At 41.6% G+C, this 23,273-nt stretch overlaps 1 protein-coding gene across 2 annotated transcripts; it reads left to right on the top strand.

Annotated features, from left to right (window-relative positions):
* Nucleotides 1–1,295: 1,295 nt before the first annotated feature.
* On the top strand, nt 1,296–22,627 carry LOC106579897 (zinc finger and BTB domain-containing protein 34). Of its 2 annotated transcripts, XM_014160248.3 has the most exons (3): nt 1,296–1,392; nt 7,239–7,294; nt 13,108–22,627. In XM_014160248.3, the coding sequence occupies exon 3, from the start codon at nt 13,141–13,143 to the stop codon at nt 14,671–14,673; it is 1,533 nt and encodes a 510-aa protein (XP_014015723.1). In that variant the 5' UTR covers nt 1,296–1,392; nt 7,239–7,294; nt 13,108–13,140; the 3' UTR covers nt 14,674–22,627. The 2 variants fall into 2 exon arrangements, with proteins under 2 accessions (XP_014015723.1, XP_014015722.1); XM_014160247.3 differs by lacking the exon at nt 7,239–7,294.
* The last annotated feature ends 646 nt before the right edge of the window (nt 22,628–23,273 follow it).

Raw genomic sequence — 23,273 nt, 5'->3', positions numbered from 1 at the left:
ATCCCTAAGTTACTCAAGTGATTGTAAATAAGAATTTGTTATTTAACTGACTTGCCTAGTTAAATAATGGTTAAAAAAAAAATGGTTTATTTTATTTTGGAAGTAGCCTACAGAGTACAGTTGTTTCACAGCACTTTATTTAGTCTGTGGCACCCCATGCTGGAGAGACTACAGAACTACATGCAGTACCTTTATGACCTGTTCATAAAGGGTGGTTCATTGAGTTTGCGTTACATAAATCCCCAGACAGTAGGATATAGCCTATTACATGTCATTACAATCAGGACATCTGCTTGACATTGTGTTTTGAAATGACGGTTAACGATTTCTGGGCAGGAATAGATCAGCACATATGTGGTATGATAGAAGAGGTGTGCCGAAGATAGGGGCCTTGGCCTTGACCGCTTGTCCAAATGCAGCCACTGACCCCCACTTTCAAACAGTTTTGCACTCCTGCCCAACCTGTATTTCTCTGAAAAAACTCATTAACTGTGAGAGGATTCTCTTTACAAATCCCAAATGTTATTTTTCTTGGAGTTGTATGTTGTGATATGCTGTAGGTAAGCGTTATTAATATTGTAGCGAATGGCGGGGCAGGGAAGTGAACTTGTGTTTGTTGGTGTGAAAGGCAAACACCCTACGCATCGCTCAGCCCCCTCAGCGTTCTGATGACCTCACAGCCGCCATCATAGTTCTGACACCAATGTAGCGAACAACAGGGCAGGGAAGCGAACTTGGGTTGCCGGCACAAAGAGCAAACACCCCAGGCATCGCGCCAATAGCGTTAATCCGCTTGGTGGAAAATGTAATGTGGCTCATATAGCGAAGATTGCTACACTGTAATTTCAAGGGTTTTCTATGTATGAAGGCTATTTGGTAGGGCAGGCCATATATGCTATCTGCTTCCTATAAGGATGGAATCTAAAAAGCAATACAGAAATGCGTTTTGTGGCACCACACCCCACAAATAAAGGTCTTAAATACTGTGATTAAAAACTTTGATCGTACATCAAACAGAGGTACATATACGTTGTAACGTTAACTTAGTATATAGATTGAAGAATAGGATACGCTACAAATGTGTTACTTTAAATAATTTAACACTTATATACAGGGGCGTAACTTTCATTGGGGACATGGTATATGGTATATCAGAAATGGTTGGGGACATGGTATATCAGAAATTGTATGGTATATCTGAAATTGTCTTTTTGTGCAAACCCTACATGGTGCAAACGCAGTAGACCCAGCAGGTCAGGCACGGAAACGTATAGTTACACTTCCGGTTGCAGTTTTTTTTTTGCAGTGACTGACACAGCTGGAGTGGGGGGAGGCCTGGCTCTAGTGAAAGCGAGCTACTGGGGGAAATGGGCGACGTTTGATCGGGAAAAGGTGAGTTCGACAGACTTCAACATTGATTTGGACACAAACTGAACATAATCTCATCATCAAAACGTTGTTTCTGCTTGTGTCATTTTCTGAAAAGGTTGTCTGCTAGCGGCTCGCGTTAGGCTGCTGTCCAACGGTAACATTAGCTTGCTGACGCACACGCTTAGCTAATTTTGGGGGAATTTGCCTGTAAAACAAGGCTTCCAAGTTAGCTAGTAATCTTCGATATACGTTAACAGCCGCGATCTCTGCGCATCCCGCACTGTTTTATTTGTTCTGTATCACCGTTCTAGCTAGCATACTTGCTAACGTTAGTCAAATAACGTAAATTAGCTAACTCGCTAACCAATAACTTGTTTTGATAGCCTTAACTGTCAGCCTGGTGTTTTATGCCGTTGGATGAAGCCACCTATAGTACCTAGCTAGCTAACTAGCCTGTCAGAATTTATAGCAGGCTAAGTGGCTAATGTCAGATCGGGCGGCAGCAAGCGCGTCTCTAGAGACAGACACAGTAAGGTTATACAGAAGTTATACTAAGTAACGTTACAACTTTTCGACGCTAATTAGTCCGCCTTGTTAGCCCCCACTAGAAGGAAAAGTCAAATCTAACTTTCTGAACATGATTATCTTGTCAGTCAGTGTATCAAGAAAACGAATAGCCTAACTAGTTCGTGTAGGTAACGTTGGGCTAAAACAATGTTTCATTTTGCTGGGACCCAAAGTGGCACCATAAAACGCTCGTGTTGTGGAAATGGAACGGTTGCTTTAGTTGGGTGACATTTGTTCAAACCGCTGTAAAACAATTAACTATAGTAGCTAGCTAGTTAATTATCTAGTTAGTTACTGTTGCAACTTGTAAGTAAAGTTTACATTATTTTGGGACTAGCTAGCTCGTCTCCTGTATTCAGTCAATTGATAGGCATGTGGCTAAATAACATGCGAATTAGCTGCACGGATTGAAAACAAACCTTACAACTGAAATATATAAATTGTAGGCAAACGTTATTGGATTACACATAAATGATAGGTATTTTTTTATCTTTATGTGGCGCATCTGGCTTTGATAAAAGGCCAGATAAAACTACTGGTAGTCTGGTTGTATGTTGTGGACACAGCAGTACAAAGTTCAGTGCTATCTAGGGTCATCCAGGTGTCCTTGAATTCCAGGATTTCCCAAAGCTTTGTTACATTAACTTGTTAGATAGTACATTTTTTTTTTGGTGTGTCTTTCACTAGGTAATGCATACTGTGTTCATAACTTGGACTTGGTTGCGCAATACCACAAACATAAAGGGAAGCTGTTTTTCAAATAAAAGGGAACACCCTGAAATTCAAATCTGGACCTAGAGGACGACAGCTTTTTTTCAATCTACCCCTCTAGTCAGGGAATGATTTATCCCTAGAACACCAGGTGTGTGTAATTATCAGGAAGAACAGAACCTATAGTACTCCGGTCCTCGTAGGGTGAGATTTGAATACTCCTGCCCTAGCCCCTGGGCTTTATAACGCACAACAGTGTCTATGGTTTACTGCGACAAACAGAAACATCCAGTCAGCAGCAGTCCTGTGGGTGAAAAACCCTTGTTGGTATGGTCGAAAGAGAATGTCAAGAATCGTGCAAGCTAACAGGCGAGCCACAAACAGGCAAATAACAGCACAGAACGGCATTTTGCAACGCACAACTTGCTGGTCCTTGTAACGGATGGGCTATTGCAACAGACGACTACACCGGGTTCCACTCCTATCAACTAAAAACAGCAAGGAAGCGGCTCCAGTGGGCACGCAAATCACCAACACTGGACAATTGAGTGGAAAAACATTGCCTGGTCTGACGACTCCCGATTCCTGTTGCGGCATTTTGATGTCAGAGTCACAATTTGCCGTAAGCACCATGATTCCATGGCCCCATCCTGCCTGGTGTCAACGGTGCAGACTGGTGGTGTAATGGTGTGGGGAATGTTTTCCTGGCACATGTTAAGTCCCTTGATACCAATTGAGCAACGTTTGAACGCCACAGCGTATCTGCACATTGTTGCTGACCATGTGCATCCCTTCATGGCTACGGGGGGGTCCGACCCAGTACTAGATGGGTGTACCGAATGTATTAACTGCATTGGGAGGAAGGATGTTTGTCGTACTTTTTACATTTGTATATTCTTTTGTTCTTGATTAAAATCATAAGTGTTAATTTTAGGCCCTTTCTGAACCTAGGCCTATACATGCCTCCTGTAAGACCTTATTGTCTGATAATTGTACATGATGGACATCTTGTGTGTCCTTATACTTGTTATAGTGTGCTCTTAAATATGCACTATGTCTAGATTCTGAAACATATTTTTTCACAATTTATTTGACATGCATATCTCAAGCACCTCAAGCCCACTTTTAGGATTGTACATCCCGCCAATCACCAGCAGAGGGAGTTCCCTTTGAAGCCATTTTCCCATTCACTGTGTTAGTGGTGCTAGTGCTTTGATGGTCATGGAATTTTGGATGATGGTAATTGGCCAGCCAAATGACTGCGGTCATAATAATAATAATACAAAATTGGGGCGCACCCTTTCACCTCTTCTCTGCTCCTGACTGCATGTGCTGACATTAGGGCTGTCCCAGACAACCCCCAAAAAATCTTATTTCAAACGAACCTATTATATATGTAGTTTACTGAGCTTGTCTAATTGTGTGATTTTAAATAATTAAGACACACAAATGATTCACGGCAGCCAGACAGAGCCTAGCCAGAAGAAAAAAACACTGTTCCCCAACCACTACCTCCCGCGGCTGCTGGCGTTTGCAGATTCTGCCATTACGCTCCTGAAGTTGCCGGTCGTAGGCTATTCCAGGCGTCGGCAAACTTTTCCATTAGGAGTGCCAATTTCTTACCATATTTACCGATCTGCATGCCAGTTATGATTTTCATATGCACATTTCCGTGGAACAGTTTCATTTATTTTATAATAGTCTTTGTATCTCAAAATCATTGTCATGTGATTTAAATAATTTATACAAATCTAAACTTCTTTTGCCATTGCCGACTATATAAAAATAGCCTACAAAAATTTCAGCCTGCATGTAAAATATCCTGATAAAAAAATAAGCCTGTCTGCAAGAAACGTGAAACATTGTATCAAGTATCAACTTGGTCCAGCCCAACACTTGTGCTAACAAACTTGCAACTTGTATAAAATATTCTTGTTCCTCAGTTTCCTGCACCAGTGAGCTCCTGACAGGCACCGCTGTATTTGTGCAAGGAATAAGAAGTAATCAGGTAGACCTATTTTATAACGTTTCCACGGGATCAGTTTTCCCCTTTCACGCCAAGTGATTATCGAAAGGGACAGAGCTGGATAGATTTTTCAAATGGGCTACATTGAGGAACTATTGTCATTCTCAATGGATGTAAAAACAGACTTTGTTTGAGGTGAAGGAAAAAATACTTTGAAGCTCCACAGCTTATTAATGGTGGTGAGCTAAGACGATCAGGAATACTGTCAGATCCCCAAATGGGCACATTTTATAAGCCTACATTTGGGCACAAGCCAGGTAGCCTAGGCCTACTTCTACACGTAATCAGGTGTGCATTCTCACTCAACATTGACAGGAGCGCTCCAAACAAAACACAATGAATAAATTGACAACTCGTAAATGAAATAAACCAAAACTTGTTTCTCTCAAGTGTAGCCTAGGTTGTGCGCTCTGCAAACAACGTGTCCACTCTGACAATGAGAACTAAAGGACTGTAATAATATATTGAATGCATTAACCTCTCTGGGGTATGTGGGACACACTATTCAACAGCCAGTGAAATAGCAGGGCGGCAAATTCAAAACAACAACAAATCTCATAATTCAAATTTCTCAAACATACAACTATTATATCCCATTTTAAAGATGCACTTCTCGTTAATCCAACCACATTGTCCGATTTCAAAAAGGCTTTACGGCGAAAGCATAACATTAGATTATGTTAAGACAAGAAAAACCACACAGCCATTTTCCAAGCAAGGAGAGGCATCACAAAAACCAGAAATACAGCTAAAATTAATCACTAACCTTTGATCTTCATCAGATGGCACTCATAGGACTTTATGTTACACAATACATGTATGTTTTGCTCGATAAAGTTCATATTTATATCCAAAAACCCCATTTTACATTGGCGTGTAATGTTCAGAAATGTTTTGCCTCCCAAAACTTCCGGTGAATGAGCACATCAATTTACAGAAATACTCATCATTAACGTTGATAAAATATTCAACTGTTATTCAAAGAATTATAGATACAACGGTTGCATTAATGAGAAGTGTATCAGATTTCAAAAAAGCTTTACGGCGAAAGCAAATTTTGCAATAATCTGAGTACAGCGCTCAGATATCAAAACAAGCCATACAGATACCCGCCATTTTGGAGTCAACAGAAATGACATTATAAATATTCACTTACCTTTGATCTTCATCGGAATGCACTCCCAGGAATCCCAGTTCCAGAATAAATGTTCGATAAAGTCCATAATTTATGTCCAAATACCTCCTTTTTGTTTGCGTTTAGTCCACTACTCCAAATGCAGGAAGCGAGCGCAAAATGTCACGACAAGAAGTAAAAAAACGTATTTACGTTTGTAGAAACATGTCAAACTATGTATAGCATCAATCTTTAGGATGTTTTTATCATTAATCTTCAGTAATATTTCAATCGGACAATTCCAATGTCTTCAAAAAAGAAAAGGAACACAGCTAACTCTCACGTGAGCGTGCGCCTCTGAGCTCATGCCATTTTCTCAGTTGTCTACTTCCAGGAGCTCTTATTCTCTCCATATTCAGAGTAGAAGCATGAAACAACGTTCTAAAGACTGTTGACATCTTGTGGAAGCCGTAGGAAGTGCAAAATGAACCCTAAGTCACTGTATACTGTATAGGCAATCGCTTAAAACTACAAACCTCAGATTTCCACACTTCCTGGTTGGATTTTTCTCAGGTTTTTGCCTGCCATATGAGTTCTGTTATACTAACAGACATCATTCAAACAGTTTTAGGAACTTCAGAGTGTTTCCTATCCAAATCTAATAATATGCATATCCTACCTTCTGAGCCTGAGTAGCAGGCAGTTTACTACGGGCACGCCTTTCATCCGGACGTCAAAATACTGCCCCCTACCCTAGAGAAGTTAACAGAAATTACAGTAACCAAATGAATTGTAGATGAAAATTTATGGGAATTAAGGGTAAATGTACTACTGCTGATAGTGGTGTGCCATCCCCGCTGCCTCTGCAATGGATTAGTCCACTGAGAATGGCATCAATCAAGACGTGCCATAAAATAGTTTTTTGCAACTGCTCGACTCAAAAATTATTGGTCAACCAACAGCCTATTTACCGTCCAGTCGACTAAATAGGGTCAGCCCTAGCTGCCATAAACACAGAATGAGTATAACGGGCGTCCCTATTCAAGTAAAAAATGGCACAATGGATTGACTGGCGGCCATTGGGAGTGGACCCATAGGAGCAAAGCAGGAAGTAAGATGACAACTCGTAAAGCTGAAACCACACAGAGACACCGTCAATGGTGTCAACTTGCGTGCGAGAGTAGAGCGTCAATTCACATACACTGCCAACTTATTTGTCTTGAGAATCCATAATAAGCAGTTGTATTTATGTTCACTATGTAGCCCTTGTGAATTACTGTTGTTCCTTTTGACACACCTCATGTCTTATGGGACCACCGTACCGGCCTCCTGTTATGTTGGCTCATGAACATGAGGAGAATTGTAGCTAATACACCCTAGCAGTTTATAAAGAATTTGTCTCTTATGTAGTTTCGTTCTTTCTACATAATGGTATTCTCTCTTGAACAGAGTTTTCTCAGCCGCAGCCTGCCTAGCCTATATGCCTGTGCTGGAAATCGACAAAGGTAGGCTTAAAGTTATTGTTTTCAAATATGTATTATTGGCGCAGGCAGCTGAACTTGTCAAGACTAAATAGACACTTAACTATACATGTCACTATTCCTGATTTAACAATACACAGTCTATTTTCAATGGCTGTCGGTTATATGGTAATTGTGCCAGCCCTAGGTATGGTGGTGTGTATCATAATGTCAAAATTAGCACTACGGAAATGTGGTGTACTTCTTGAGTATATTGTTCCAAACAATGTCTTAAAATAAACTAAATCAAAAAGGGTGCTTTTTTTTAAGTGGTTTAATATTTAAGGTGAATAAATGAATGAAATTGTATTTCAGAATTTAGACACTCCATATGTTAGAGCACACTATATAAGGAGTATCATGACACCAAGATGTCTGTCATATAGGTTCACAGATCATGGGGTCTTACAGGAAACATGCCTCATTTTCTCAAATAATTAGTGATGCAAATGTAAAAAGTATGTCAAACATCCTTCCTCCCAATTAAGTTTGTTCTGGCAATTCTCTTGTTCTGGCAATCTGAGATACCCAAAATATTTTCAGGCTGTGCTGGCGTTGATTCGCCCCACTAGGTTATGAATTGCCCGTAGTTCCTTTTAAAGCAGCTGAGCCAGTCACATGTTTGTTTACAAGTAGTATCTAACTTAGTAGCTGGTTAAGCTTGATTTTGCCAGAAGCTAACCATATCTTGATAACAGTGGAAAAATCCAACCTTACTGTCTAATTTGTTTTGTGTGTGTGAAAATAGTGGCCCTTGTGTTCAGGGTCGGTGATACCATATATCCCGGGATTTCGCAAGAATGGTATAAAAATCTGGATACCACCCAAGCCTAGTTTTGACAGAGTAGTAGGCCTGGGAATTGCCAGGGACCTCACGATATGCTATTATCATGATACGATTATCTATTGCGATTCAATATTATGATTTCATGTTCCAAACACATTGCTCACTATATGTCTGCTAGACGAGAGCATGATTCTTTTTTTTTCTCCTTTTTTTTTTGATCTGTCAGGAAATGAAATGCTGCAAGCATATTGGCTCACTATTTTAAAAAGGTGGAAAACGAGCTATAGGAGGAAAAATACCGGGTTTTGGCACAGGTATCGCCGACTAACGCTACCTACAGTAGCAAAATAACAGGTGAAGGAAGTTATGGTTGTTACTGGTAGTTAGCATAGTGATTTACTCAGCTCAGCACTCAGTTTGGCTGAGTATAAAAGAGACGGATTTGACTTCTCTGCCCAGCGACTTACAAGCAACAGGGAAGTATTTTTATCTGTACTGATTAGGCTATGCCCAGCAAATATGCAAAGCCTGATTTCCCTTGCTAATTTTGTAATGGCCATTATTTTAATTAGTCCTGTACTTGTAATTGTGCTGCAGTCACTCCACGGCAGCTTGGTTATCAGTTTCTCTGGTCATTGAAATGTTCTTTACCCAAAGGGATTGGCCAGAACGGAAATGATTGAATGGCAGGAATAGCAGCCCATGTCAGTAATTGACAGTAAAAAGAGGTTGGTGATGACCTGTCAATGGAATGAGGCCGACAGTGACATCCCGAATGTTGTGTTATTTTCATGGTGTTGGTCACATTTTGATTAGGCTTGTAACGAAAGGATTGCGTTGTCTTCCAGTGCTTTTTCTTCAATGCATGGGGAATTCTAATACAACATGGATGATAGGAGTCAGAATATAGGCTAATGGATAATGTCTTAATCAACCCAGAAACCCAATTTCCTGTGGGTCAATGATAAATGTATTAATTCCTTGTTATTTCCATTGCTCAAATTCTGTGTGATTGCATGTTATTCTGCTCACACTAGGGCAAATAAGATAATCCCCCCCCACGTACTCCCCCTCCAATTTCACAAGATCCATTTTCTCAGTCTCCCACTCCCGCCCATTTCGTATTGCTCTGCCATGTCTTGCTTGTTTTGCAATTTTGGCTTGGTTCGGGCTGCATGCTGTTTTGCAAAATAGGCAAAACACTGCTTATGTTGAAGTAAGCATTCATTGCTTGTTGTTTGCCAGTGCTGGCATTCCTGTTTCTACAATATGCTTTTTTAAATTGAGTGATGGGCAAGTTTTGTAGGTTGTCTTTTTGAAGTGCAGTCTTTTGTTCAGTTACAGGCCCACATTCCGACTAGTCATAGGCCTACCTACAGCAGATGAAACACCAGAGTTCCACTTACCTGGTCTCAGGTCACTTTCTGGTACCTCAGGTTGTCCTGTACTTAGACAAAGCAATATGACTAGAAAATGGGTGTTACACTGGTCAAAGTTAATTTCACTTTTAGTGATTTAAAAAATATATATTTTGGGCTTAATCAAACCTGCTAAATAGGGATGTGTACGGTTATTCAAATATTCAAATATCCGAACGGACATTAGAATTTGAGAACTTGTGACTACACTAATGCAATAAAATTACAGAATTAAAAGTTAGCAAAATGAAAAGGAGTAGGCTACAACAGCCTACCTATTGGTTGCTCGTTTTAATTGAATGGGTAGCTGGCTACTCTAGTCAAGACAGGCCCTGTTATATGGGATGATTTAACATTGTGGCAGCTACAAGTTATATCGTCTTGGCTGTAGCCGAGTTCCCTTGGCTAACATTACTTAGTCCCTCTCTCCCTTCCCTGCTCGGCTCGGTCCCATCTCACACCGGCCCCTCTGCAGCTGCAGCAATAGAGCGCAAGAGTCTCTCCTTCGCGCAGCAATGCTCAGGTTAAAAACGTACATTTCAAAAAGACGCATGTATTTCGAACATCCGTGTATCCAACAGAAATTCATGATACTATTCGAGTAGTGACATTATTTCAAACCCCCATCCCTACTGCTGAACATAAGTGAGTTTGTGTTTCCAATCCAGTCCATTTTGAACCTTGCTTCTGTGACCCTCACCGCTTTGGGTTCAGCTCAGCCACTCGGCATACGTTCTTTGGCCGCCCTTCAACTTGGCTCTCAGTTCAGTTTGCAATGCATGGTGTTGGGAGTGGGACAGGCCACTGACACCTTTTAATATGCATGCTATATTTGAAAGCCTCATTATGGCAGAGGGAAAATAATGCACTTCCATTTTCTCTTTCTGTCTTTTTGCCCTCAGTCTCCTGTGCCAACCAGGATGAGAACATATGGGTAGTGGCACAGGTGTCTTGGCAAGCCTAGGCAATCAGAGAAAGTGTTTACGTTCTCAAACTGCTGACAGATTCAATGCGCAGAAGATCATACTGAATTTCCAGGGAGAGGAAAGCGGGGTGAGAGAAAGGGAGGAGGAGAGATTGGAGTGGGGGGAGAAAAGGGCAGAACTGGAGAACGGACTGAGACGGACACGTTTTTTTGTAAAATAGCTCAAGCCTAGTTGCTAAAACCGGATACATTTGTACCTCGTACACTACATGACCAAAAGTATGTGGACAACTGTTCGTCGAACATCTCATTCAAAAATCATGGGCATTAATATGGAGTTTGTAACCAACTTTTTTTTCTATAACAGCCTCCATTCTGCGAAAGCTTTCCACTAGATGTTGGAACATTGCTGCAGGGACGTGCTTCCATTCAGCCACAAGCATTATTGAGGTTGGGCACTGAAGTTGGGCGATTCAGGCCTGGCTCGCAGTCAGCGTTCCAATTCATCCCAAAGGTGTTCGGTGGGGTTGAGGTCAGGGCTCTGTGCAGGCCAGTCAAGTTCTTCCACACGAGCTTGACTAACCATTTCTGTATGGACTTTGCTTTGTGCATGGGGGCATTGTCATGCTGAAACAGGAAAGGGCGTTCCCCAAACTATTGCCACAAAGTTAGAAGCATAGAATCGTCTAGAATGTCATTGTATTCTGTAGCATTAAGATTTCCCTTCACTGGAACTGAGGGGCCCAGCCCGAACCATGAAAAACAGCCCCAGACCATTATTCCTCCTCCACCAAACTTTACTGTAAGCTCTATGCATTCGGGCAGGTAGCATTTTCCTGGCATCCACCAAACTGAGATTCGTCCATCAGACTGCCAGTTGGTGAAGCGTGATTCATCACTCCAGAGAATTCATTTTCACTGCTCCGGAGTCCAATGGTGGTGAGCTTCACACCACTCCAGCCGACGCTTGGCTTTGTGCATGGTAGTCTTGTGTGCGGCTGCACGGCCATTGAAACCGATTTCATGAAGCTCCCGACGATCAGTTCTTGTGCTGACTTTGCTTCGAGGCAGTTTTGAACTTGGTAGTGAGTGTTACAACCAAGTACAGACAATTTTTACACGCTACGGTTTGCAGTACTCGACAGTCCAGTTCTGTGAGCTTGGGGTGGTTGTGGTTGTTCATTATGTCTGCAACAGATTTTTTTTCCTTTGAGTGGATGTTTCATTTAATGGTGATCAAACTATCTTTTGTATTTTTTTTAAATTAGTCCACAGACCCAACATACCTCACCTTTTTTGGGGCGGCAAGTAGCCTAGTGGTTAGAGTGCTGGACTAGTAACCGAAAGGTTGCAAGATTGAATCACCGAGCTGACAAGGTAAAAATCTATCATTCTGCCCCTGAACAAGTCAGTTAACCCACTGTTCCTAGGCCGTCATTGAAAATAGGAATTTGTTCTTAACTGACTTGCCTATTTAAATATTTTTTTGCATGTCACATTTTCAAGATATAGGATTTTCAAGAAGCAAAGTCTCACTTGCCACATCATAATGAAGCAGTGTTCAGTCCCGCTCTGGGTGTGACCAAGAGACTTGACATTTACAGCTAGGCTGGGCCGGCTTCCACTTTGTTGCCAAATAACCCGATTTTTTTTCTTTCTTTGCCTGAACAGATATTTAAAAGGAAGTGCAATTAAAATGTAGAAATGCTTTTAGAACACAGACTACTGTTCTTGTCATATTCCTTCTGAATAATTCAGTAATTTGATGATTCATTTCAAATTGCGTCAGTGCTGTCATGGTAACCTACCTTGTACTGACCACTCAAGGTCCAAGGGCCTGCAATGTTAGTGCAGTGAGGATTTTCACTCCAGATCTGCTTGTATGTTTTGTTGTTTTTGCTGTGGTGCAGGTTACTTGTTTTCTGAGTGCTTTTGTGTTTTGATCTTGTGCACTCCCAACAATTAAAAATGGCCTGAATCCTGAAATGGGTGGAGTGACTATGCTCTTGCACGCCATCTCCAAACTTGGATGAGGCTGCAGTTATCCCTACAGTCATTCCTTTGCTAAATTACTGTGAAATGGCCCAGATGCTGGATCTTATTTCAAGTCAAGATTGTTCTCTTGTGAGTCAGTAAGGTCAACCCTTAACTGGGCTACAACACTCAATGCTGTTTGCTGCAATAGGTCAAATGCACTCGATTATTTTTTTCCAGCCATTTCTTGTATGAATATACTCAACACATATTTCTTGAAGCACCAGGGAAGTGTACAGTACTGTTTTTTTCATAAAAAATGGACATCCTTTTATGCTGTTGCTGCTAAAGAATGAGGGTAACTTGTATTAGCCATGTCAAAAGCATCGTTTTTTTCCCCCAGGCCAGTGTGAATGTGAAATGCTGTTGTCTAGGTTTCTCAGTGTTGGCATATTTCTGGCACAGACAGCCAAAGTTTGCTCATATAGCGTGCTTGTTTTTATTTGGCTGTTGTGGCACACCATGATTGTACTTGTAAAGTAAAATTAACCTCACCTGTCAATGGACATATATTTTGTATGTGAAAATGAAACTTGTAAAGACCAGCCACTGATTCAGTGGATGACTGGTGTTCTAAGATGCATCCTGATTCTTATTCATAATGATTTTTTTTTTTTCTCCGTTTCTGCCACAGGCAGCCTACAAACTGGAAAGACCTATCCAAGAGATGGACGACGGCAGTGCCTACATAGAGTTTGACGTGCCAGAGTTCAGCAACACCGTTCTCAACCAGCTCAATGAGTTGCGACTGCAGGGGAAGCTATGTGACATCATCGTTCACATCCAGGGCCAGCCATTCCGTGCCCACAAGGCCGTGCTGGCGGCCAGCTCACCGTACTTCCGCGACCACTCGGCCCTGGGCACCATGAGCGGCCTGTCCATCTCTGTCATCAAGAACCCTGAGGTGTTTGAGCAGCTGCTGGCCTTCTGCTACACTGGCCGCATGTCCCTGCAGCTCAAGGATGTCGTCAGCTTCCTCACAGCAGCCAGCTTCCTGCAGATGCAGGCCGTCATCGACAAGTGCACCCAGATCCTGGAGGGCATCCACTCCAAGATAAGCATCCCCTCCAGCGCCACAAGCCCAGACAAGGAGGGCTCCCAGGCCAGCCGCAATGGTGTCAAAGACAGCAGCCTCTTCATCAACCCCACACAGATCTCCCCCCCATACTACTCCAGGCACAGCATAGAGGCCCGCTCTGAGCTGGCAGCAGGGAAAGGCCATGGCAGGGCGCGGTACCAGGAGGAGGGCCAGTCAGACCGAGGCAGCAGTGACGGTGTGTCAGAGCAGGAGGCAGCCATGGAGGGAGAGACAGAGCAGGTGGAGCTGATTGGGAAGGACGGTCAGGTGACAGACGTGCACGTGAAGCTGGAGAAGACAGATAGGCCCAGCTACTCAGACAGCTCCTCGGCAGGCGATGATGGCTACCACACAGAGCTGGTGGATGGAGAGCAGGTGCTGGCTGTCAGTGTTGGCTCCTACGGTCCCGTCATCCAGCCGGCCGGCTACACTTACTCAGGCCTGTCGTCCCCCTGCTTCGTGAGCCTCAGCAGCTCCAGCCCCTCCCGCTCCATGCTCAGTGGCTTCAGGGGCGGCCGGGCCAGAGCCAAGCGCCCCCCAGTGACCGTCCCAGCAGAGGTCCTGGGTCATATCAAACCGGGAAACACTGAGGACAGCAGCGAGGCAGTGTTGGGCCAAGTAGGTTTTGAGAACGATGTGCGAGAGCGGAGCCTGCGCAGCCAGTGGTACCCCTACAACGAGAGGCTCATCTGCATCTACTGCGGCAAGTCCTTCAATCAGAAGGGCAGCCTGGACCGCCACATGCGCCTGCACATGGGAATCACACCCTTCGTCTGCAAGTTCTGCGGAAAGAAGTACACGCGCAAAGACCAGCTGGAGTACCACATCCGCGGCCACACGGACAACAAGCCCTTCCACTGCCAGATTTGTGGCAAGTGCTTCCCCTTCCAGGGGACCCTCAACCAACACCTGAGGAAGAAGCACTTGGGGGCCTCAGAGGGCCCCAACCACATGGACTCTCCAGAGAGGACGGAGGGCATCTCTGGTCAGAAAGACCCAGAGGATGCCTCAGAGGGGATGGCCTTTGAGACGCAGTATGCTGAGGAGGCTCCGGCCAACGACATGGAGGAGAGCTCAAAGTGCAGCCCTGAGGAAGCCGAGGCGTCCAGATGTGATTTTTAGGCCCTGGCTCTGGTTGAGGAAGCTTTAAGATATGTTCTTTAAACGTTTAGGATTTGTTTTGGAACCAGCTCCTTTCGATGTTGAACCTACTTTGTGCATCCACGTTTTCTGCCTGTCCATCCATTTTTGTGAAAGTCAACTGTTGCTTAATGTAGAAGAGGAGAAAGGGGTACTTTAAAAAAAATAGATTTCAAAGGGAAGGGGTATCAACTTGCTATTGATAAGGTGCCCTCAATAATCAAGGCCTTTTGTTTTCGCTTAAAAAAATATATGTTTTTGAAACATATTTACAGAGTAATATAGGCATGTTGCAATAATTGATAATGTGAAAGCTCTGATAAGATGCTTATCATATCATGTTTTTACCTGACCTGTTTTTGCACATGTGGCCAAAGGAGGTCACTTTACTCACAAGGAATTATTTTTCTGCCAAGTGCAAAGCTTTGTGTGAAATATCCGTTCAATACCTCATGATACAACTACATACTCATAACAGACAGTATTTTAGCTTTTATGAAACTCCACCGGGTTCTACCTCATATCCAAGAACCTACCAAGAACAGAAGTGTTCACCGTTTTAAAAACAGTTTTGCTTTAGGGTATCTGTTTCATTTGCCAAACTCTAGGCAGAACATCCTCAGTCCCAACGCTAAGCCTTGATACTTTAGACTAATATTCCTTGCTGATTGTATGAACGCTGGACCGTGTCCTTGTCCATTGTTTCATGGTCAGACAGGATGTAATGTGGGCAAAGAACAAAGGTGCTATATTGATGTGTTTTAAGATATATTAAGTGTGTTTGCATTGAGCATGCGCAAGGACAGTGGATAGAGTACAATAATAGAGGATAATACATGACATATGATTTCCACTGTCTCTACAGCCAAGATCTATTTAAGCAATAAGGCCTGAGGAGGTGTGGTATATGGTCAATATACCATGGCTAATGGCTGTTCTTACGCATGATGCTCCGCGGAGTGCCTGGACACAGCCATTAGTCGTGGTATGTTGACCATATATCACAAACCCCCGAGGAGCCTTATTGCTATTATAAACTTGTTACCAACGTAATTAGAGCAGTAAAAAATTCATACCTGTGGTATACGGTCTGATATACCATGGCTTTCAGCCAATGAGAATTCAGGGCTTGAACCACCCAGTTTATAATTATGTTTTTAGAACACACAGGACAAATTCCTCTTGTCTGTCTCTTTTCACCACTGAAGGTCACATGCAGTTGGCCATTTTTGATTTTTTTGTTATATGCTATTCTTAAGCAATAAGGCCCAAGGGTGGTGTGGTTTTATAGCCAATATTTCAACGCAAAGGGCATGTTCTTATGCACGACACAAAGCAGTGCCTGCATACTGCCCTTAGCCGTGGTAAATTGGCCATGTATCACAAACCCCCGAGGAGCCTTATTGCTATTATAAACAGGTTACCAACGTAATTCAATCAGTAAAAATACATGTTTTGTCATACCTGTGGTATACGGTCTGATATACCACAGCTATCAGCCAATCAGCATTCAGGGCTTGAACCACCCAGTTTATAATATATTTTAATCCACATGGGATCAATGATTTGATCCTCATACACAGTGAAGTCATTTGGAGTGTCTTCCATTCTCTTGATGTTTTAGTTTGTTATTCTCAACCTGTTTATGTGAAACACTTAGTTTATTTGTGTGGAAATTATGCTCAGTGCAGTCCCACTCATTAGCTTGGCACAGCAAGGGCAGTCCTGCCCTGAATCTGTGCATAGGATCAATATGCAAATAAGAACAAAGGAATATCAGCCATCTTGTCATGGCATTTCTTTATTCACTCTCCATTTCATTAGGACTCATGTTCTGCTCTCGTCTTCTCATTCACTGTTTCTGCCCTTTCTTGATCCGACATCACTGTTGAGATGAGGGAAATCAAATGGGAAAGCTCATTGATGCCTCATTAGAAATTAAGCGCTTGATGGTATTTTGAGAGAAGCTTGTGATCCAAAGTAATGGTGCACTTTTTGTGTTTCAAGTAGACTGGTCTGAATGGAGACTTGGTGATAGTTTTGTTCGTTTTTTGATGTCTTGAAGATCAACGGTGACCATAAATGTATTCGGCAAAAAACTAGGCTACTGCTTTTTAATAGTCAGGAATCAAATTGGAATTGCTTCGGTCAGCGTAAGCCCTGTTGCCAACTGATGTTGGTAGCTAGCTATTTCAGTGTTAATAGGTAAATAATCATTGAAGGCACTGTTGGTCTTGATCTGCTTTAGAGATTAGCTGGGCTGTCAGGGCCTAGCAGTTGGACGAATGTCATTGACCACATTTGAAAACGTTAATTTCCGCTATTCATATCGTCATAACTCACGAATGCACATATATGGTGGTGATGGGGGGTATGTTTGTCAGACTTATATTGCATTACATGACTAAGCATTGCAATGCAGAATGCCATGGCATAGTACAGGCCCAGGGATTAGCTGAACTGGCTTTCGACTTATTGTATGTCAAAATACTTCTAACTACGATAGTTTCGAGAAATTACAGGAATAAATTCAGATAATTATTGCGCCAACGTGCTAGTCCAGAGTAAGCTCTTTTTAAAGGCCCAGTGCAGTCAGTGATTTTCCAAACCTCTGCCAATAAGTCTTCCCTTCCCATTCAGACCACTCCCAGACATTCCTAGCAAAATACTTGTTTGAAAGTTTTTTGCTAAAAAGCCATTTTTGTCCATTTTTATACAAATCTATTACAGTAAGGTACTTTATTGTTACCCATAAAGGATTTGATATTGATATAAAAACAGCTGCATTGGGCCTTTCATGATCAGGTGGAAAGCTGATCCTTGAAGAGCACTTTTTGACGATAGTCATTTTGCCCCCTTATCCCTCTTGTTGATTTGCTATTTCAGCAGTGTGACGCTTTCCTTGTATCCTATGTACCTTTCTTTAGTTTTTACACATGATCACACAATCCAATAACTACAGTAAGCCTTCCAAGATGGTAGAAGGCTCAAATAAAATGTTAATTGTCACATGCTTCACTGTTTAGAAGTGTCCTGAAAAGCCCAGAGGTCCAGGTGGGTGTGTGAAAGAGCATTTCCTCTTCATTTAATGTAGCACCACCATTTATGAGACCTGTTATTTTTCGTATGTATTTTTTTTTTTCTCCTTGGTTTATTATTTTGCAGTGATTTTTGTTTTCATATTGGTATTGAGCAGTTTTGCATGCATGTCCAGTGTTTTACCCTATATTTATTTAGCAGTGGCGGCCACTTCAAAATAATAGTTAATATATATTATGGCACTTCCACTGTGGGGCTGTATTTGTCTCTTTGTGCAGTTTGAATGAAGTAGAAGGTAGTTTTGCAAACCATTGCTAACTAGCGTTAGCACAATGACAGGCATGCTAGCTGTTGAGCTTTTGCTAGTTAGGAAACTTCCTTTAAACAGCAGCGTGTCTTTGCAGAAATACATATGTGTATTTCTGCCCAGACATGCTTTTAAAGTGATGGTGTGAGATTTTGCCAATTAAGCACTTTTTCTACATACCCAGTCAGATGAACTCATGGATACTAGTTTTGTTTCTGCATGCAGTTTATCAAAGGAAGTTTCTAACTAGTGTTATCGCAATTGCTACCTAGCGTTAGCGCAATGACGAAGTCTATGGGAACAGCTAGTATGCCTGTCATTGTGCTAACACTAGTTGGCGATGGCTTGCAAAACAACCTTCTACTTCCTTCAAACTGCACGCAGATACATAAATATAGCCCCACAGTGGAGGTGTCATAATAACCATAAAACCTAGCTGTCAAACAGGGAAATGGTTCCAATCATTTTTCCATCATTCATTTTTCCCATAGGGAATTTTAGAAACACTAAATATAAGGGCTGTGTTTCGTGTAGGCTTATCCTGATGTGAAGTTTTCATAATGTAAACCTCTCTCTCGGACAAAGGGACTTTTCTCAATATATTTGGCTCTATTTACTCTGATTCAAAAATGCGAATTTGCTTCAAAGTAGACATCATGCAAAACTACATGTCTGCAAGCTCCTGCACTTCGTCTCTAGCTGATACCTTTGCGAACAGGTATTGTCAATTTAAATCTTGCATAGTCTTGAGACAGTTAACATAATTGTCCATTTAAAGAAATGGAGCTTATTTATTGATTACTACATTTAACTAACTTTAGGTAGGTAATCCAGAAATTCTTACCTTTGCCTCGTTTCGGCAGTCTTGTCCAGATCATCATGGCATTTGTAGTTCTTTATGATAGCCACATTAGCATCTATTTAGCATTTCATTTTTGTGGGGTAAATACAGATAAATATATTGATTAAGTCGCCTTGTGCTAGAGAGATTTACACTTCTCAAAATGTCACGCCAGGATAAGCCTAAACGAAGCACAGCCCTTATTTTAAGTGTTTCTATAATTCCCTATTGTATCCACGAATTCATCTGCCTGGGTAAGTAGAAGGGCTTAGTTGCCAAAATCTTATCCCTTTAAGATCAGTGTGACACATTCAAGCTGATATTTGTAGTGAACAGAGCGAGCACAGCCACCACATGCTCCTTATCGCCCAACAGTGCTGTTATGGCGCTCATCAGTTCTATTTCCGATGGGGTCAACATAATTACATTTTCATGTGTTTTGAAGTAGAATGTCTTTTAGTCATCAGAAATGAGGTTCTCGCAGCCAGCAAAGAAAACCAGCCCACTCCCCTGCTTCCTTTGCCACCGGTGTTGAAAGAAAATACTAGGGGAAACACTACTGTTCATATCATTAGGTCACCAATGGTCTCTCTATGCCCACTACACAATGGGTTCATTGTTTTGATGTCCATTGTCTTGTTTCACCAGATGCCATGGAAACCAAAAGGACCCTTCTCAGATTTAGTGAATTCTGATTCGCTATCGTCTTGTTGCTGATCTTGTCCGTTTTTGAAGATCAGTGACGGCCCCTTTCCCTTTGTTTTTCCCAGTTTTTATTTTCTCCCACATAACATGCTTGACAGTGTTGTGGCCTAAAGTCAGCCACAATCTATTTTCCACTGTCTGAATGCCTACTAGGCAGAAGTCTAGAATGTCATGTTCTGTGTGTTAACCGTCTTTGTAAAGTCTTATAACCCTGCTCATATTGAATCTGTCCCCCTACCGATTTATAAGAGGGAATTGACCTTGTCATATAATATAATCCTTCTCATGATGTCTCGCGTTATTAGAACAGGGGCAAACTACTATAGGTTATTTTGCCAGGAGTCCAACAGATGGGAGTCCAATGGATAATCCTCCATAGAAAACAAATACTGAAAGACAAAGGTCTGTCTATACATTTGGCCAACAAGAGGAAAGATGACTTTCCTACATAAGATGTAGCCTGGTTGCTATTTTCCAATTCCTTTCTATTTCCAACTGATGTTCTTCTTACAGTTGAGTCCCACATAGTCTTGAACATGTTGCCAGATATATTTAATATCATGAAAGAAATTGTACAGAAATTGAGTTTGTTTATTTATATAATTGTAAGATGCCAACCATATAAATCCTAGTAATATTTTGAAGAACAAAAAAGGCTTTTGAATTGTGATCTGTGCCTTGCCACACAAACTATATCCCTGACTCCATGGCACTTACAGTGGACTTCTGTTTTGTGCCTGCCTTCAATGTAAAGAATGAAATGGGTCAAGGGGAAGGTATATCTATTGATAAAATACTCTAGATTTCACTTTAATTTGGAAAAATCTTTCCTGTGATTAGTTTATGGAACAATTATATGTCTTAAAGGGAATGGGCGCATAATTGAGAATAGTTCAGCAGTGAGGAGAATTATGTCTTAGATATATGCCCAAGTTGATCTCTTAAATTATGCTTATATGCCACCTCCATTTTTATTCAGCCGTACTTATTTAGCCCTCCTATTTCCTTGTCATCAGACCCCATTTGATATCCATTAATAATGTGATGAATTGTGTTTATGGTAATATGGTGACTTGCATGGCATCTAATCACAGTCGTGAGCTGTTTTGTTCCTCTCTCCAGAGGCTGTTTTGTATGTTTACTCTAGCCTTTCTGTTAGCACTGAGGACAATCGAAGGCATTGCCTTCAGTCTCGGAGAGAGTACAGCTAGACTCTTCCTCTCTCAAGATTCCTTTTGTAACATCTGGCCAGGGGGACAGCTGCTTGAGAATGAGCAGATTTTAAAAACATGACATTTGTCGAGTGAAAAATGGCAAGATTACCCTGTTGTATTGCACGTCACTCACCCACAAAATAGTTTTTGAAATGCCGATGGCTGTTTTTGGAACTCAACATTAGTTATTGTTTTTGTCTCATCTGGCATGCACTTAGAAATAACCTGTCTTTGATACATTCATATTCCAGAGGGGATCTACTCATAATTTTAGTCTCCACCTCACCTATTACTTTATCTTAAGGGACCTTTTTACCCTTAAATGGTGCTTATAGACTGGTCTGTTTATTTATAGATTTTGATATACAAAATACTATACACTTGCATATTTACATTATAGGGGGGGTAATTTGTGTAAATGCTTTTATCAACTTTGGTTATTAATGCCACACCACTCACCAACCAACTGAACCTGACACTTATTTGCGTTCACTCTGTTTGTTCAAAACTATTCACAGAAAAGGTAGGAGGGAGATGCTCGTGGGCCAGAACTAATCAGAAGGAAGTGTTTACAGGGAAGGCTGTTTGACTACTTTTTGAATTTTTGAACAGACTAACTTCAGGTAGTTTATGAACACTGATATAGACTTTAACAAAATCTGAAAGTCTTCCATAGCTTCTCTCAGCCTTTCTCCACTGTGTAATATACAAAAGCAATAACCTTTTTTAAAGGGGATGTATTGTCATCAGTGAGCCTAATCTAATTTTGGGCCTGTCACAGCTCAACCAGACATTGAATGTCAGGGAGCTATCGAATTGAAGTAGGACGAGGACAATTTGATATTGATATTTTTTTATATATTTTGTGAGTCATTGGACAGGTTGAGTGAAAATGCTCATTAGGTGAGACTGGTATTGCTGGTCTTCTAAGTACGCATCCAAAGCCTATGACTGTCAATTAACTGCAATGCAAAAGCTAAGCATGTGATTCAGTCAAACTCAATGGCACTGGTTTTAAAATTGCACCTCCATCTGTATCAAATACTGAAAGGGATTGTGGGTTGCAAAGCCACATTGGGAGTGGCGACCTGTGTTCATGCTAAGATGTAAAGGTCTCCCCTTTCCCCTCGTGTACTGAGACTGAAGTTTCAGCTGTTCAGAGTGGAATTGGTCAGTGCTGCTTTAACTACATGTTAAGACTGGCCTGTTTCCTTTGATGTGAAACTCCTTGGTCTTTGACATGTGGTGTCTGGATATCATGTATTTTGTTGATATGGCACAAAAAAAATAAGTAGAACTCAGGGTTTATACTAGTGTTATAAAGTGGTCACTCTGGGCATACAGCTCATATGCGTAGAATTCAATGTGCACTTCTCTTCAGGTGGGGAAATAAATCCTCAGTCAGTGGTTCCCAAACATTCTGCCTCAAGGGTCTCACTGAACCCATGTTTTCCGTTCCCCCTCTGCATGCGTGTGACAAGCACAGAGTTTCAATGTTGAGGAACAGGGGAGACCTTTTAGTTTGGCCAGGTGTCAGCCCACCTCCCTCTAATCCACTCTACATACAACCCAACTGTGAACCTCAGAACTCTACTGTTATGTACAACTATGAAGTAAATTAAGCTAGCTAGAGCTGAATTATTAACTTGCCATTTATGAATTTATTTTATAGCATGAAATATATGATATATTTATTCAAATTATATTTTACTCATAATCATTCTGTGCTGCTTTTTGGGGGTTCTTACGCTTGTAAATTGCTTTTTTATGATACAAAGAAATGTCAATAGAAAATGCGTTTGTTTGTAAAATAAAGATGCTGATTTGGCACTCCTGTCCAGTGATTTTTCTTGCAGTGGTGGCAGAGGCGAGCAAGCTGTTTACAGGCTAGTAATTACATTGTTTGGGTGCAAATAGGACCTGACCCGCAGAGGGATATGTGGCACACAATCAGGATAAAAAGTTAGTACAGTAGCTAACTAGTAGCCGACAACTTCAATGACCACGTTGAATTCGAGCAGTCACTGACTAACAATGTTTTTTTAAATTTTATCCACAGCCAGTTTGTAGCCCTAAAAAACGGAAGTGAGTTAGGAATTCCAGAAGTTGAAAATTCTATCAGGTAAATTAATGGGGAAATAATCGGATAAACGCCAAACAAGATCTAAAGTTAACACAGGCTTTGGAGAAAATGCATTCAATGAGATGTCAGTCAGTTAATATGACCTTGATGGCTTGTTTTGATTACATAAATACTTCACAAAAAGTGACTTTAGCAGATTAAGATTAAGTCATCGAACAAAACATAACATCAAGCACGTTTACCACATACCTTATTTTCCGCGGTTAACCCCCCCCCCCCCCCCCCTTTGGCTAACGAGTCATGGCCGAGTTGGCCTCTTAGTGTCTACAAAAATATGCAATTTCTATTGCGGTATATGATTACTCGTGCAACACGATCATCATGTGGAGTTCT

Source organism: Salmo salar, chromosome 20 (assembly GCF_965601325.2).
Source record: "Salmo salar chromosome 20, fSalSal1, whole genome shotgun sequence".
NCBI lineage: Eukaryota > Metazoa > Chordata > Actinopteri > Salmoniformes > Salmonidae > Salmo > Salmo salar.
This window is presented reverse-complemented; position numbering and strand designations above follow the sequence as displayed.